The sequence below is a fragment of the Trachemys scripta genome, chromosome 12 (genome assembly GCF_013100865.1).
Source record: "Trachemys scripta elegans isolate TJP31775 chromosome 12, CAS_Tse_1.0, whole genome shotgun sequence".
Classification (NCBI taxonomy): domain Eukaryota; kingdom Metazoa; phylum Chordata; order Testudines; family Emydidae; genus Trachemys; species Trachemys scripta.
This window is the reverse complement of record NC_048309.1, coordinates 43,533,425-43,548,350: the sequence shown is the minus strand read 5'-3', so window position 1 is coordinate 43,548,350 and position 14,926 is coordinate 43,533,425. Positions and strand designations below refer to the sequence as shown.

Below are 14,926 nucleotides of genomic sequence, written 5' to 3'. Positions count from 1 at the left end.
CTCGGTCTGTGTCCCTGAAGGTGAACCCAGGTGTTAATGATTAATGAGCAGAGAAGCAATGGATTATCTTTGCAGGGGCATTTGGGACAAGATTCATTCCTGTGCCAGGGGAAGAATCAAACCCAGAAGCCCTGACTCCCAGTCTCTCCCTCTCTGCTCTACCCTACTAGACCCTGCTCATCTCCAAGAGCTGGGACCTTAACTCTGGAGTCCTGGCAACCAACCCCCCTTGCTCTAACCCTCTGGAACCCACTTACCTCCCAGAGCTGGAAATACAACCCAGGAGACCTGACTCACATCCCCTACCCACCCCTTACCTCTCACTCACCATCCAGAGCTGTGAAAATAATCCAGGAGCCCCACCCCACCCCCAATCTTACCCACTGGACCCCATTAACTTCCCAGGGCTGGGGATACAACCTTACAACCCAAAAGTCCTGATCCTAGTGTCCCCTCCCCATTTTCTAACCCCCTGCAGCCCACACTTGACAAGAGGAAGTCCTTCTAAAACCCCGACCTGAGGACTTTGGTCCTCAGGTCCTCGTGCTGGTCCCACTGCGCAGGTGTGGATTTCAACCGGGGTGCTCCACAGATCAGAAGGGGATAAAACTTCCCACTTTGGGGAAAAATCAACTTCTAAGTGACCTGGGATAGGAAAAAAACCTCTCTGGAATGTCAATACTGGAACTGCCCCCTGCAGAGGTTTTTGCACCTTCCCCTGATGTTGCCAGTTCAGGCCACCATCAAGGAGCGAGTGGCTGTTCTGTGGCATGAAGGACTCACTTGCCACGGGAAATGGGAATTTTCACCAGTGAGGGACCTAGCCCTGTAGTGAGGAAGAGCAGCAGAGAGACTGAAACAGGTGACAGACCAGTCCTGCAGCTGCCCCTCTGGATACAGTTACCTGGAGTGTGTTGCGGCTGGGATGCATGACTTGGTCTTCAAGCAGGTCCTATTTGCTCTCTTCCATGCTCTGAGATCTCCCTTAAATCCCACCAATCAAACATTTCACACAGGAGGTGGTTTTGGCTCCAATGTGATGCCAGTCCCAAACAGGCAGGGACTCGGAGTAAACATCCCTTATGGGAGATTGTCCCGGAGTTGCCGGCTGCAGAGTCCGTGAACTTGCCTCTCACGGTGGGAGACTGAGCTGGGTAGGTCCCAGTGCTGATCTCCCTTTCTATGCATCGTTGCTCCACTCTGTTAAATTTGCCTTCAGCTCTGGTGTGTCCTTTCTCTCTGCAGCTTCTTTTAACCTGGCGTCCCTCCTGCACTAGTCTCTGTGCTCTCGCCTCTTCCCCCTCTTGTATTTTTCTCCCCCCAGTGCCATTCATATTAAACTGTTGACATTTGCTGTATTTTCAAGCAAGTAATAAGGTCCCCCATCGGCAAACCCCAATGGGCATCATTAGAAATGTTGTTTGGGGCAAAAATGAAGGCGACAGAGCATTGACTTAGCTGTTAAAGGAGACTATGGATCTTAAAAGAATGGCCCAGTGTGGGACGTAGAGAGTGGGGTAGGGGGCATGCTCCCCTCCCAGTCAGTGCTGACCCCCATGCTCCAGAATGGTACTAGGGGGCGCTTTGTTTTATGAAATGGGATGAGGGGGTCAGCAGGGGTTGCTCTCCCCTCTAAATCCGTTCTGAACCCAAGGTGGCATTAGGGGGTGCTGTGTTGCAGGAACCAGGGTGGTGAGTCAGTCGGGGGGTGCTTTCCTCTCTGAATCAGCACTGCCTGCAATACTCCAATATGATGCTAGGGGGCGCTATTCTGCAGGGAAGTGGGGCGGGGGCTCCGTAGAGGGAGCTGTCCACTAGCTGTCAGTGCTGAACCCAATGCCCCGGTGCATTGCTATGTGGAGCTGTGCTGCAGGGAGTGGGGCAGGGGCTCAGGATTGCAGGGATCCTCTCACATACACGCCCCACCAATATCCCCTTCCCTGCTACACCCCAAATTCTCCTATGCAAATACACACCCGGTCCACCCCCCTCCTGCACCCCACATTCCCCTACACACACATACATCAGTTACCCCACCTCCTGCACCCCGCGTTCGCACACACACACACCAGTTCCTTCCCTCCAGCACTCCACATTCCTCTCCACACATGCACCAGTTCCATTCTTGCATTCCTTGTTTCTGTCTACACATGCACAGTGTTTCCTTTCCCTCTTGTCCCTGTCCCCCCACAATCTAAGTTTCCACTTCATTCCCTTCCCTCTGAGTTCCTTTTATGTGTGTATCTCTCGCTCTCACTCCCTCCCCCCTTTCTCTGTGTGTGTATATCTATATCTAAATGGTAATTTTGGCTATTTTTCATAACTGGCGGTTTATCTGCCAGCACATAAAATCTTCTTCTTTATAGGCACTCACAAAGAACGTCCATCTTTCAAAATGGCCTCACTCCCCTTAGTTCTCAAGGGGAGTGAAATCACAGCTTCCCTCAGATGAGCTGCCCTTTTCCATAATGGCCACTCCTCCCACCTTGTTTCCAGCAAAAATGAAACCAGCAACCACCACTGATAAGGTTTTTATGGGCAGCCCAGGGAATTACAGACCAGTCAGCTTAACTTCTGTACTAGGAAAGATAATGGAGGGAATAATTAAGGAATCAGTTTGCAAACATCTAGAAGATAATAAGGTGATAAGTAACAGTCAGCATGGATTTGTCAAGAACAAATCATGTCAAACCAACATGATAACTTTCTTTGACAGGGTAACAAGCCTTGTGGATGGGGGAAGTGGCAGACATGATATATCTAGACCAGGGGTCTCAAACACGTGGGCCACGGGCCGCATATGGCCCCTGGAGTTATTTGCTGCAGGCTGCCAAGTTCCCCCCCTTCCCCGCAGCATGCCATGTCCCCGCTCCTCTGCCTACCTCCAGGCACTTCCTGCTGCCAAACAGCTGTTTGGAGGCACTTAGCGCTTCCCAGGAGTGAGAGGGAGGAGTAGGGAGCCGCATGCTCAGGGGAGGAGGTGAAGAAGAGGTGGGGCAGGGGTGGGGACTTTGGGGAAGGGGTTGGAATGGGGACAGGGAAAGCGTGGGAGGAGGTGAGGCAGAGGTGGGTCCTCATGGAAGGGGTGGAGTGGGGCGGGGCCAGGGGCAGAGCGGGGGCTTTTGTATCTTTATATGTAAAGGTGTCAGTGATGCGGCCCTCGGGCCAATGTACTAGTCCTCCTGTGGCCTTCGTGGTGATTTGAGTTTGAGATCCCTGATCTAGACTTTAGTAAGGCTTTTGATACAGACTCGCATGACCTCTCATTAACAAATTAGGGAAATAAAACCTAGATGGAGCTACTATAATGTAGGTGCATAACTAGTTGGACAACAATTCCCAGAGAGTAGTTATCAATGGTTCACAATAAGGCTGGAAGGGCATAATGAGTGGGGTTTCACAGGGGTCAGTTCTGGGTTTGGTTCTTTTCAATGTCTTCAACAATTTAGATCATGGCATAGAGAGTGCACTCATAGGGTTTGCGGATGATACCAAGCTGGGAGGGGTTGCAAGTGCTTTGGAGGATAGGATTATAATTCAAAATTATCTGGACAAACTGGAGAAACGGTCTGAAGTAAATAGGATGAAATTCAATAAGGACAAATGCAAATTACTCCATTTAGGATGGAACAATCAGTTACAGACATACAAAATGGGAAATGACTGCCTAGGAAGGAGTACTGCAGAAAGGGATCTGGGGGTCATAGTGGACTACAAGCTAAATATGAGTCAACTGTGTAACGTTGTTGTGAAAAAAGCGAACATCCTTCTGGGATGTATTAGCAGGAGTGTTGTAAGCAAGACAGGAGAAGTAATTCTGCTCTACTCCGGGCTGATTAGGCCTCAACTGGAGTATTATGTCCAGTTCTAGGTGCCACATTTCAGGAAGCATGTGGAGAAATTGGAGAGAGTCCAGCGAAGAGCAGCAAAAATGATTAAAGGTCTAGAAAACACAACTTATGAGGGAAGATTGAAAAAATTGGGTTTGTTTAGTGTGGAAATGAACAACTGAGAGGGGACATGATAACAGCTTTCAAGTACCTAAAAAGTTGTTACAAGGAGGAGGGAGAAAATTATTCTCCTTAACCTCTGAGGATAGACAAGAAGCAATGGGCTTAAATTGCAGCAAGGGAGGTTTATGTTGTACATTAGGAAAAAATTCCTAACTGTCAGGGTGGTTAAGCAGTGGAATAAATTGCCTAGGGAGGTGGTGGAATCTCCATCTCTGGAGATATTTAAGAGTAGGTTAGATAAATGTCTATCAGGGATGGTTTAGATAGTGCTTGGTCCTGCCATGAGTGCAGGGGACTGGATTTGATGACATCTCAAGGTTCCTTCCAGTCCTATGAATCTATGAGTCTATGGTTCAGTCCCAGTGAGAACAATGGGAGATACATGGCCACCAAACTGTGTGTTTTATTTCCTAAATCTGATTGAGAACAGCAGGAGATGGCAGCCATGTTGGCAGAGGTCAGTTCTACATGTACCTCTTGTAGTATCATGTTGTTCTTTTCATCCCAATTCATAACAGGAACAATTTCAAAATGTCAAAAATTTCCATGGAATGGGAAAACCATCTGCTGCCCAGGCCTGCTTTGAAAGCAGACCTGCTCTTGTATAGTCAGACAGACATGCACCGAGGGGTCTACACATTACAACTGTAACCCTTCTGCCCATCTAAGTTGGCAGCAACAAGGGCCGGGTTCTGTATCTAGGGGTTACGTTTCAATAACGCAATGCAAAACCGGCTCGAGCCCCCACCCAGTGACCTGGGACAATTACATACCACCCCCTGGGTGCCTCTAAGAGGCAATACTTCCCCTCTCGCAAACACGGAGTCTGAGAGTAACAGAAAATGTTTAATAACATGAGGTAAACGACATCAGCATTAAATTGGAAAAACACCACAAACAGGATTCATAACACAAACCATGAGCAAAAAACCCACCCCAGCAAATTGGGCTGTGTTCTTTCTCTTTGGTTCTTGAATCCAGCAACCCATAAATCACCCAGAGTCCTGAAAGTCCAACACCCCCAAAGTCTCTTGGGTCCAGCAACCACCCAAAGTCCCAAAAGTCCAACAGACCCCAAAGTCTCTGTCCCTGGTCAGTGCAGCCCCAGAATAAAAGGGGGGACACACAGGGTGTTAAGGGGCACCTTATGTGATCCAAGGCCGGCTGGCCGTCTCTCCGTGGGGTTCCGCCACAGCCTTCACCACGAGCCAGTCCACTTCCTGCTGTCCCACAAACTGCTCCACTCTACAAGCTGCTCTGCTCCGCTCACCGACCTGTGAGCCGCTCCAGCCGTCCTCGCAAACAGCTCCGCTCACCGTTCCTTGGGCCACTCCAACCGGCCCCGCAAGGATCCGCGCCACTCACTGCTCCTCCAGTCATCCCCACAAATTGCTCCGCCAGCTGCTTAGCAATATAGCTTCAGGCTCCCCCACTAGTTAACACAGCACTCAGTGATCTCAGCTCTTAATAACTTTAGCTCTTTTAGTCCATTCTATATGTATCCAAAGAAGTGGGCTGTAGTCCACAAAAGCTTATGCTCTAATAAATTTGTTAGTCTCTAAGGTGCCACAAGTACTCCTGTTCTTTTTGCGGATACAGACTAACACAGCTGCTACTCTGAAACCTGTCATTTAGCTCTTTTGTGATTTCAGCTCTTAGCAATTTCAGCTCATAGTAGGGGAGCCCCAGAGCTAGTGCATCATTGGCCCAAAGTGAATTCAGCTCAGCAGCCTGTAACTAGACCCCTAATGGAATCAAAGTTAGCTCTGACATTCAACAGTGGAGAGAGAAAGTAGTGCAATTGGTGTTTCAAACCCTCAGCAGTAGTCCATCCCATCAGATACAAACATCTACCCCCATCCTCTCCCTATTGACTGGGTTTTGTAACCCATGCCCCTTGTCAAGCAAGTGCTATTTAGGTAATGGTGAAGGACTCACTCAGTCCTTCTGTCATACAACAGTTCCACTGGCCTTGATTCACAGAATCAGGGTAACAAAACTTTAGTCTTCCTGACCCAATCACAGAGAAAACTGGGGATCCCACACCAGCCAAAGTAACCACTTTGAGTTGCTGTTGTTTCATGCCAGGCGGGTGGGTGTGGCTATGCAAACAAGATCAGCCCCTGGAGTTCTTTTCCACACTCACCATAATTCACCACCAGATGTCAGGGTAGAGCTCATCCTGACTCTGCTTACACAACCAAGAGTCAAAGTGAATTTTCTCAGACGTAGGGGCAATAACCCCAATGGTGCCTTGGCGAGTTACTCCAGCTGGGGGTACGACCTGCTCTACATTAGCGCTGCCTCTGTAACTGGAATGTAATTAACCAAGTTAGAAAATGAAGGGTGAAATATCTGCTTTGACCAAAAAGTGCCATGAGATTTCCAAGCACTCCCTGCTGAGCCCCACAAGTCCGCTCTCTGCAGCAGAGCGCCCCTTGCTGCCATGCTGGGACATGGGTGTCAGCAATGACTCAGAGAGGACAGGGCCATCTACTGAGCCCCCCACTGTCCTCCCAGCAACACAATATCCCCCTAGGAGCTTGCTGGGACACTGGACTCAGCACTGACTCCAAGAAGAGCGCACATCCTAATGAGTAACCCACGCCACTCTCTGCAATACAGCACCTCCTCACAGAGCCCTGGGCTCAGGACAGGCTCAGAGGGGGAGGCCAGCCTGGAATATCAGGGAGAGCAGTTCTCTGTGAGAATTGCTGCATTACATTAAACAAACGTAGGACCTTCAATGTAATGTCCATAGTGAGCAACAGATGCAACCTGCACGAGCAATCCATTCTAGCATGGCCACAGACTTTCCTCTCTGATGGAATACACGAGCTAGCTCTTTCACCTTGCCCCACTGGAGTTTGCCAATGGGAGGGCATCATTATGTGCTTAAAAACACAGCCAATGTCAACAGTTTAACACTGACCTAGCTGTGCATGACCAGGGGAGTGAAATACACCGGGGGGAAAGTGGAGAGAGAACAGAGAGAAAGGAAACGAAACATCCAAGCTGAAGAAGAAACTAAACAGAGCAAAGAAATTATTAATAGAAATAGAGAAACTGCCTGATTGGATCGGCACTGGGACTCCTCCAGCCAGGAGTCCCACCATGCCTCATACCAGCTGTGTCAGAGGCAGGGGCAAGGACCCTGAAGTGGACAACTCTGGGCTAATCTCCACAAGCAAGTTTCCCCTTAAACCCTTCCAGCCTGAGGTTGGCTTCATGTGGGGTACAAGGCTATATTCTGTGTGGCCTGGGAGATGTAAAGGGGTGAAGGCCAAGGGAGACCTCAGGGAACAGCAGGGAGCAGGTGAGAATGGCTTAGCATGCTGACCACAGCAGCCCAACTTGGACGCATGGCCAGGTGCCATGGCCGGATGTGTGGATTCATAGACTGATAGATTAATGCCAGAGGAGACCAGCAGCAGCATCTAATCTGACCTCCTGGATACCAAAGACTGTCGAGCCCAATAACTCACACCTAACTAATGCCTATTTCAACAAAGGCCATCTTGACTTGAAGATCGCACAAGTCAAAGCATGCTCTACTTCCTTTCAGAGTCTGTTCCCATGGCTAATCACCCTGATATGTATCAATGTGACTTTGTTTCTTATTTGAATGTATCTCTGTTTAACTCCAGGGTTCTGTTCCTGGGTGTGGGAGAAGAGTGGGGTCTACTGGGCTGAAACAGGGGAGCTGGGAGCCAGGACTCCTGGGTTTAGGCTGACCAGACATCAAGTGTGAAAAATCGGGACGGGGTGGGGGGTAATAGGAGCCTATATAAGAAAACACCCCAAATATTGGTACTGTCCCTATAAAATCAGGACATCTGGTTACCCTACCTGGGTTCAATGCCAGCTCGGGGAGGCAAATGGGGCTCAGTGGGAACTGGGATTTGGCCTGTGTAGGGATGGGGAGTGGATTCTACTGGATTAGAGCAGGGCAGGCTAGACGTCAGAACACCTGGATTCTATCCCCAGAGATGGGAAGGGATTGGGATCCCCTGGACTGGTGTACAGGGGTTCAAATCTGTCTGCTGCATAGCAGTGAGTTTTAGCCCAAACACCCCTGCAAAGATCACCCATTGTTTCTCCTTGGTTAATCATTAACACCCCACATACACTGGCAGGGACATAGACCAGGTGAATGCAGTGTGGGAACAGATCCCAGCCAACACATTTCATCCTGATGGGGCTCCCATACCCCACAGAGCAGTGGATTCCCTTGTTCCTCTTCTTCCTCCTCCTCTACCTGTTGACCCTGTGTGGGAACCTGCTCGTCCTGCTGTTGGTGGTCCCAGAGCCCCGCTGCACAAGTTCCTCTGCCATTTGTCCTTCCTGGACATGACAGTCTCCTCAGTGGTGGTGCCCAAGGTGGTGGCCGGCTTCCTACCAGGCGGCGGGGCCGTCTCCTTCCAGGACTGCATGGCCCAGCTCTTCTTCCACTTCCTTGGCTGCATTGAGTGCTTCCTCTCTGACCACTTCTGGCCATCAGCAAGCCACTGCACTACAGCATCATTATGAACCTCAGAGGCTGCCTGTGCCTGGCAGCAGGGACCTGCCTAGGTGGCTCCCTGCACTCGCTGATAGAGATGGCACTCACCTTCCTGCTGCCCTACGGCCAGGAGAACTAGGTGGGATACATCTTCTGTGATATCCTGGCTGTGCTGAAGCTGGCCTGCGGGGACACAGCACTCAATGAGCTGGTGAAATTGGGAGACATCGGATTCCTAACCTTCACCTGCTTCCTGCTGATCCTGATGTTCTATGTCTACATTATCTTGGTCATCCTGAGGAGCCACTCTGCCAAGGGCATGCACCAGGCTTTCTCCACCTGTGAGGCTCACATCACCTACTATGTGATCTACTATGTGCCTGTGGTCTTCATCTACCTGAGGCCAGGTTCCCAGCACACTGTGGACAGGGTGGTGGCTGTATTCTACACCACAGTGACCCTGCTCCTCAACCTCCTTATCTAAACTCTGAGGAACAAGAAGATGAAAGCTGCCCGGATGAGACTGGGGGAGAGCAAACTGCTGGGGCCTGAACCAGCAGGAGCTGTCTGGGAACTGAACAGGGAGAGAGGGATTTGGAGATTAGCATCAGGACTCCTGGGTTCTCTCCCTGTCTCTGGGAGGGGAGTGGGTTCTACCAATTGAACTCCAGGTTCCTGGGCACTATTGGAGTTTGTTCCAATTCTCTTGTGGGTAGAGACGCCCAGATTGGCACTTGAGACTCTTGGGTTGTATTTCTGTTTCTCAGAGAGGAGTGGTGTCTGGTGGTAAGAGCAGGGAGGGCTGGGAGTCAGGACTCCTGGGTTCTTTGTTTACAGCTCTGCCACAGGCCCCTGCATGACCTTTGGCAACTCACTTGGCATCAGTTTCCCCATGCGGTTCATTTCCCTACTGCCTAACACCCAGGGTTGTTAGACCAAAGTCATTACAGACTAGGAGGAGGAGAAGGAGAAGGAGAGGCTCCAGTCGCAGGAGCCAGAGAAAAGCCATTCTGGCCACATTTCAAGCTCATCTAAGAAGGGATGCCGGGGCAGAATCCAAGATGTTGGACTTGCTTTAGGAACACAGCAATGGACAAACGGTATCAGACCATTGGTCCATCTGTCCCATTAGCCCAGCCCTTGGAACTGTCCAAGCTCTTCAGCTCATAAAAATAACATGACGGCTATGTCACCACATGGTCTTATCTTTGTAAACCCCCATACCCAGTACCACATGTACTTGTTTTGTCTTTTCTCCGATTAGAATGTCCTCTCTTCAGGACCTCTATCTCTGTGCAGCACACATGTGATCCTTGCAAGGGGCCTGTAGGCACGTCGGTGTTATGAAAAATAACCTGCAATGATTCCCAAAGAAGGAAGGGTCTGTGGTGAAGGCACTGGAGTGGGACTCCACATAGGCACTGACCCCATGGGTGCTCTGGGGCTGTAGCACCTACGGGGAAAATTGATGGGTGATGAGCATCCATCGTCAGCCCCCGTATCAGTTGTTCCCACCCCCCAGTGCCACCCATCCGCTACCAGGCCCCGCTGATCAGTGCCTCTCTCTCCCTCCCTGAGCCTGCTGCAAGCATCTGCTCTGCAGCATTTGGGAGGCGCTGGGTGGGAAGAGGGAGGAGCAAGGATGTGGTGCACTCAGGGGAGGGGATGAAATGGGGCAGGAAGAGGTGGGGCCAGGGTGGAGCAGGGGAGAAGGGGAGAAGAGGCAGGGTGGGGGTAGGGCCTTGGGGGAAGGGATGGAGTGGGAGTGGGGGTGGGGGTGGAGGCCTGGGGCAGAGCTGGGGGTTGAGCACCTCCGGCACTTTTGAAAGTTGGCACCAGTGGGACTCCAGATAGCCTGTGTCACTTGCACTCTGCTTGCCTTGGTTTCCCATCTGTAAAATGGGACTAGTGCCACTTCCTTTGGGCTGTTTAGATCATAAGCACTTTAGGACAAGGACTGACTCTGCACAGTGCCTGCCACAGTGGAGGCAGATCCCCAGCTGGTGTGAACCCGCCTTAGCTCCATGGGAGTCAATGGTTCAGATCTCCAATTGGTGTGAATTGAAATCAGTGGGGACATGTCAGTTTATACCAGTAAGGGGCTGGGCATATGGTCATATCTATATGTAGTGAGAGTTCTATAACTTTTTGGCCCAGTAGAATTACTTTCCTTGGTGCTCAGTTCATTGTGTGTCGATGTAATCAATTTTTCAGTCGTAGAGGTTTACGTTCCCATCTAGTGGATGATGTTTTCCCCTGCGCAGTTCAATTGAAAACCCAATTTCTCACCAAAGTAAAGCTTCAAGGGATCATTTATTACTAGTCCTTAATAATGATGATAGTGACTGGCTTTTATATAACTCAAGATTTTCTCATCTGTACATCTGTCTGATCCTTCTTTGAAATTTAAGAAGCTCTTGGCTTCAGTATCTTGTGGCCTTGAGTTTGCCAGGCTAAGTGTGCAAGTATAAAAACTGGTTTAGGGCTTAAGTGGTAAGTAACCAGTGAGCAGACCATCTGCGCCCCCTGGTGAACTTCCTATCACACTTTTACTTGAGGGTGGGAATTTCAAAGGCACCTCCGAGGAGCTAAGTGTCTAACTGCCATCGACTTTTGTCTTCCTTTGGAAATTCCAGCCTTAAAATCCAACTATTTTCATTTCATATTTTTACTGTTCTCTTAAATTTCACTTGTTCTCTGCTGGTCTCATAAATGGGCCCAGTCCTCTCCGGACACTGGATTCCAGATTTATTTTTCATTGGAACACCTAGAAAAAGCACAGAAAACTTAGAGAGAAGTTCCAACCAAACAAGAGCTGAGGGCAGGAAACAAGAAAAAAAAAACACCATTTTATTCCCAGGTTAGGTTTAGTCCCATTCCATATTACTCAAACTTCAAGCACAACCGCATGCAGAAGACACAATACATAAGCTGCACAAATCCAAAACACATTGTGTGTGAAAACTGTAGAGTTCTCACGTTAGTTAAATCTTCTATTAGCATTTGTATACCTTTGTTTACTTATTTATCTTTCTCGCTCTATCTAAGTAGAGGGTGAATTTTTAAAAAACACCTAATTGACTTAGGAGAGTAGGTCCCATTTTCAAAAGCCATTAAGGTGCCCTGTTCTCACTGAAATTCCATGGGACATAGGCCAGATTTTCAAAGGTATACTGCCACCTACAGGTGCAGATAGGCACATGGTGGGATTTTCCAATGGGCCTTGGAGTTTAGGCCCAGATTATTGTCACAGTTCAGAGGAACTGCACTGGTATTTCTCTATAGTGGTCCAGCAGGGGCATCTCTCTCAGGCTTCCAGCTCCCTACCTGTAGGCTTCGTTGGGTGGAGACCCATGTCTCTCTCCCTCTTGACTGGGGATTTTCCAGGCTTAACAGTTCCCTTCACTGCATTATTCCCTCAAAAGCCAGCCTGCCTAAGCAGCCCTACTTTGCTGCTCCCCTGTGAGTGGTGCATGGCGTAATGGCCTCAGTTATAAGTTACCACACAGTTCTTCCTAAGCAAGCGTATTTTATTGTTAAGGTAAAAGCAATACAGAGAAAACACTAAAAGCCGTAAAAGAACCTACATGCATAGTAATAAGCTTAGCAGAGACCACCCCAACTCCATCATGGGTTCTGTCAGGGGATTAGTCCTTCAAACCGCACAACCGGATCTCTTCTGTGGTTACCAGCTCATAACAGCCTCAGCTCAGAACTAGCTCCTGCATGACAAATTTAGACCATTCTTTATGCAGGATGAGGTGTTTGATCTGGAGTTTCCAGGAGCAGGTAATCCATAGAGAATGGGTTTTTTCTCCATGCGACATAGCTTTGAAGACCTCCAAAGTACCGAATACCCTCCTTCACATGTACTGTCCCAAACAGTTCTTTGAAGTTCCTCACATTTCCCCAAGATTCCATTCATCAGTCTCCTAGAAAAGTTACATTCAGTCCACAATAACACACGCATAATTGTATTTGTAATACAACAGACCCCAAGGGATTAAACTTAATTCAATCAGGTTTATGCAGGAAATTGCCGTATCTGTCACACCTTTAAAAATCTAGTGCTGGACATCTAACTCTCATTGATTTCTATGAGCAGATCTTTTGAAACTCCCACTAGGTGCCTAATTATCTTTAAAAATCTGCCATCAGGTCTAGCTTTATGAAGGGGTTTAGTAAATTCCACATAGAGATTCTAAATAGGTTAGGTGTTTAACTCCTATGGAAAATAAGCGGGACTCTGGTGCCTGACTCGCTTGAGGTGCTCTTAGAAACCTTATTAGATGACTAAAAAATGCCTTTGAAAATCTGGTCCTCAGACGCGTACTTCCCACAGCCTTTCAGGGAGAATAAGACTCCTAAATGCCTCCATCACTTTTGAAACTGGGAGTTAGGTTCCTAAGGCACTTAGGTGGTTTTGCAAATTTTACCACAAATATGTTGAGCATCGTGAAAAATCCAAGGTTTCCCCAGGAATTTTAGGCAGCTACCTAGGGCAGGTGCTCAGTGAGCTATGGTTCATGCCAGAAGATTAAGAGAATTTTTTTCCTTCCCTTCTGCATTTGGAGAAGATGCTGCACTTGCTTCTGAAGATCTGTGTAATAAAGCTGAGATTTACATAGTCTTCTACAAAATTTGGCACCTCAATTCCTTTTCATTTTCATGCAGACTGAGTATGCTGGTCCCTTAGACAGCTTTGAAAATGTCAGCCTTACAGTATGTTAAAAGACAGGAAGGGATTTTTAGGAGCATTTCTGTGATTTGTAGAACTCCAGATAGATAGATGGGGCTGTGTGGGGATGGGGAGAGACACAGAGGTTCACAAAAGCCATGAAACAAGCATGCAGATGTATTTCTAGATGTATTTCCCTTCAGACTCACATGAGATTCCTGCAGCTGCTGCACATCAACATGCAGGCATTTGAGCCCCTCTCAGTTTTTTCAGAGCTGCTTTCACCTCCTTGTTCCTCAGCGTATAGATGGCCGGGTTCAGCATGGGCGTGACCACATTGCCAAAGATCTGCACAGCAGTCATCAGCACTTTGCTTGGCTGGGGCTGAGTGTAGATCAGGGCACAGGGACCAAAGAACAGTGTCACCACCACCAGATGCGAGGCGCAAGTGGAGGCTGCTTTGCGCCACCCTTCGGCCGAGTTCATATTCAAGACGGAGTAGATGATCCTGATGTAGGATGCGAGGATGAGGAGGAAGCAAGTCATGGGCACCAGACCAATGTTTGTCAAGGTCACGGTCTCAATGATGTACGTGTCTGCACAGGCCAGCTTGACCACTGGGAAGATGTCACAGAAGAAATAGTCCACCACATTGGACCCACAGTAGGGCAGCGTGAAGGTCAGGCTGGTAAGGATGGTGGCGTGGAAAGAGCTGGTAATCCAGGTGCCAGCGGCCAGGAGGGCACACACCCTCCGGTTCATGATGGGCAGGTACCGCAGCGGGTGGCAAATGGCCACGTACCGGTCGTAGGCCATGACGGTGTAAAGCAGGCACTCGGTGCTGCCCAGAAAGTGCCCAAAGAAGACCTGGGACATGCACCCTCCCAGCGAGATGACTCTGCTCTGACCCCAGAGCATGGTCAGATATTTAGGGATGCTGATGGAGGAGATTCCAATGTCCAGCACGGAGAGATTGCACAGGAAGAAGTACATGGGGGTGTGCAAGCGGGGGTCAGCGAGGATGGCTGAGAAGATGAGCAGGTTGCCCAGCAGCGTGCAGAGGTAGAAGGCTAAGAAGGTGATGAAGAGGATGGTCTGGAGGCCGTCGGCATTAGGGATCCCTAAGAGGATGAAATGAGTCACCACGGTGTGGTTGACCAGCCCCATGTGGGACTCATTCCTGGGTAGGGGAGAGAAATAATGCCAGTGAGTTACTGAAACAAAAAGACCTCTCGTCCTATAGCTGCAATGGTCACCCTTCCTTCCACTGCCCCCATTATTCACTGTCATTGGGAGTGGTGTATATTTCTGTCACTGGATGGCCAGTTGGGGTCACGGCATCACAGAGCTGGCACTGATTATAGAGAGAGAAAATATCTGCCTTGAAGATCTTAACGTCCAGAGATGAAGAGACAAAGGAGACATCTATTCTATTCTATTCTATTCTATTCTATTCTATGTTCTTCTTCTCTTCTCTCCTCACCTACAACAATTTCTTCAGTTCTACTCTATGTAGGCCCTTGCCCCCCATTCTCACCACAGTACGTCAGAGGCTTCCATTTGTGGCTAACGTTTCTGACTAGTAGTTTTTTCTCTCTCAGCTTTGAATGACCTCAGCTTTGTTAGAGCTGTCAGTTGTTTGGGGGTATTTATCAGGGTTTGAGAGAGAAGGAAAAGGAAAGGAGGAGAAGGGGAAGCGCCACAGCCAGAGGTGGTGGAACTAAGAGTAATGGG

At 49.0% G+C, this 14,926-nt stretch overlaps 1 protein-coding gene and 1 pseudogene across 1 annotated transcript; one reads left to right on the top strand and one right to left on the bottom strand.

Moving 5' to 3' along the window:
• Window positions 1-8,163: 8,163 nt before the first annotated feature.
• Window positions 8,164-9,844, top strand: LOC117885540 (annotated as a pseudogene).
• Window positions 9,845-13,426: 3,582 nt separating this feature from the next.
• On the bottom strand, window positions 13,427-14,359 carry LOC117885539 (olfactory receptor 958-like). Its single transcript, XM_034786809.1, has one exon. It carries the CDS (start codon window positions 14,357-14,359, stop codon window positions 13,427-13,429), a length of 933 nt encoding a protein of 310 aa, XP_034642700.1.
• Between the last annotated feature and the right edge of the window lie 567 nt (window positions 14,360-14,926).

Excerpts from the sequence above, each read along its gene's own strand:
- LOC117885539 (XM_034786809.1), bottom strand. The coding sequence starts at position 14,359 with ATGGGGCTGGTCAACCACACCGTGGTGACTCATTTCATCCTCTTAGGG.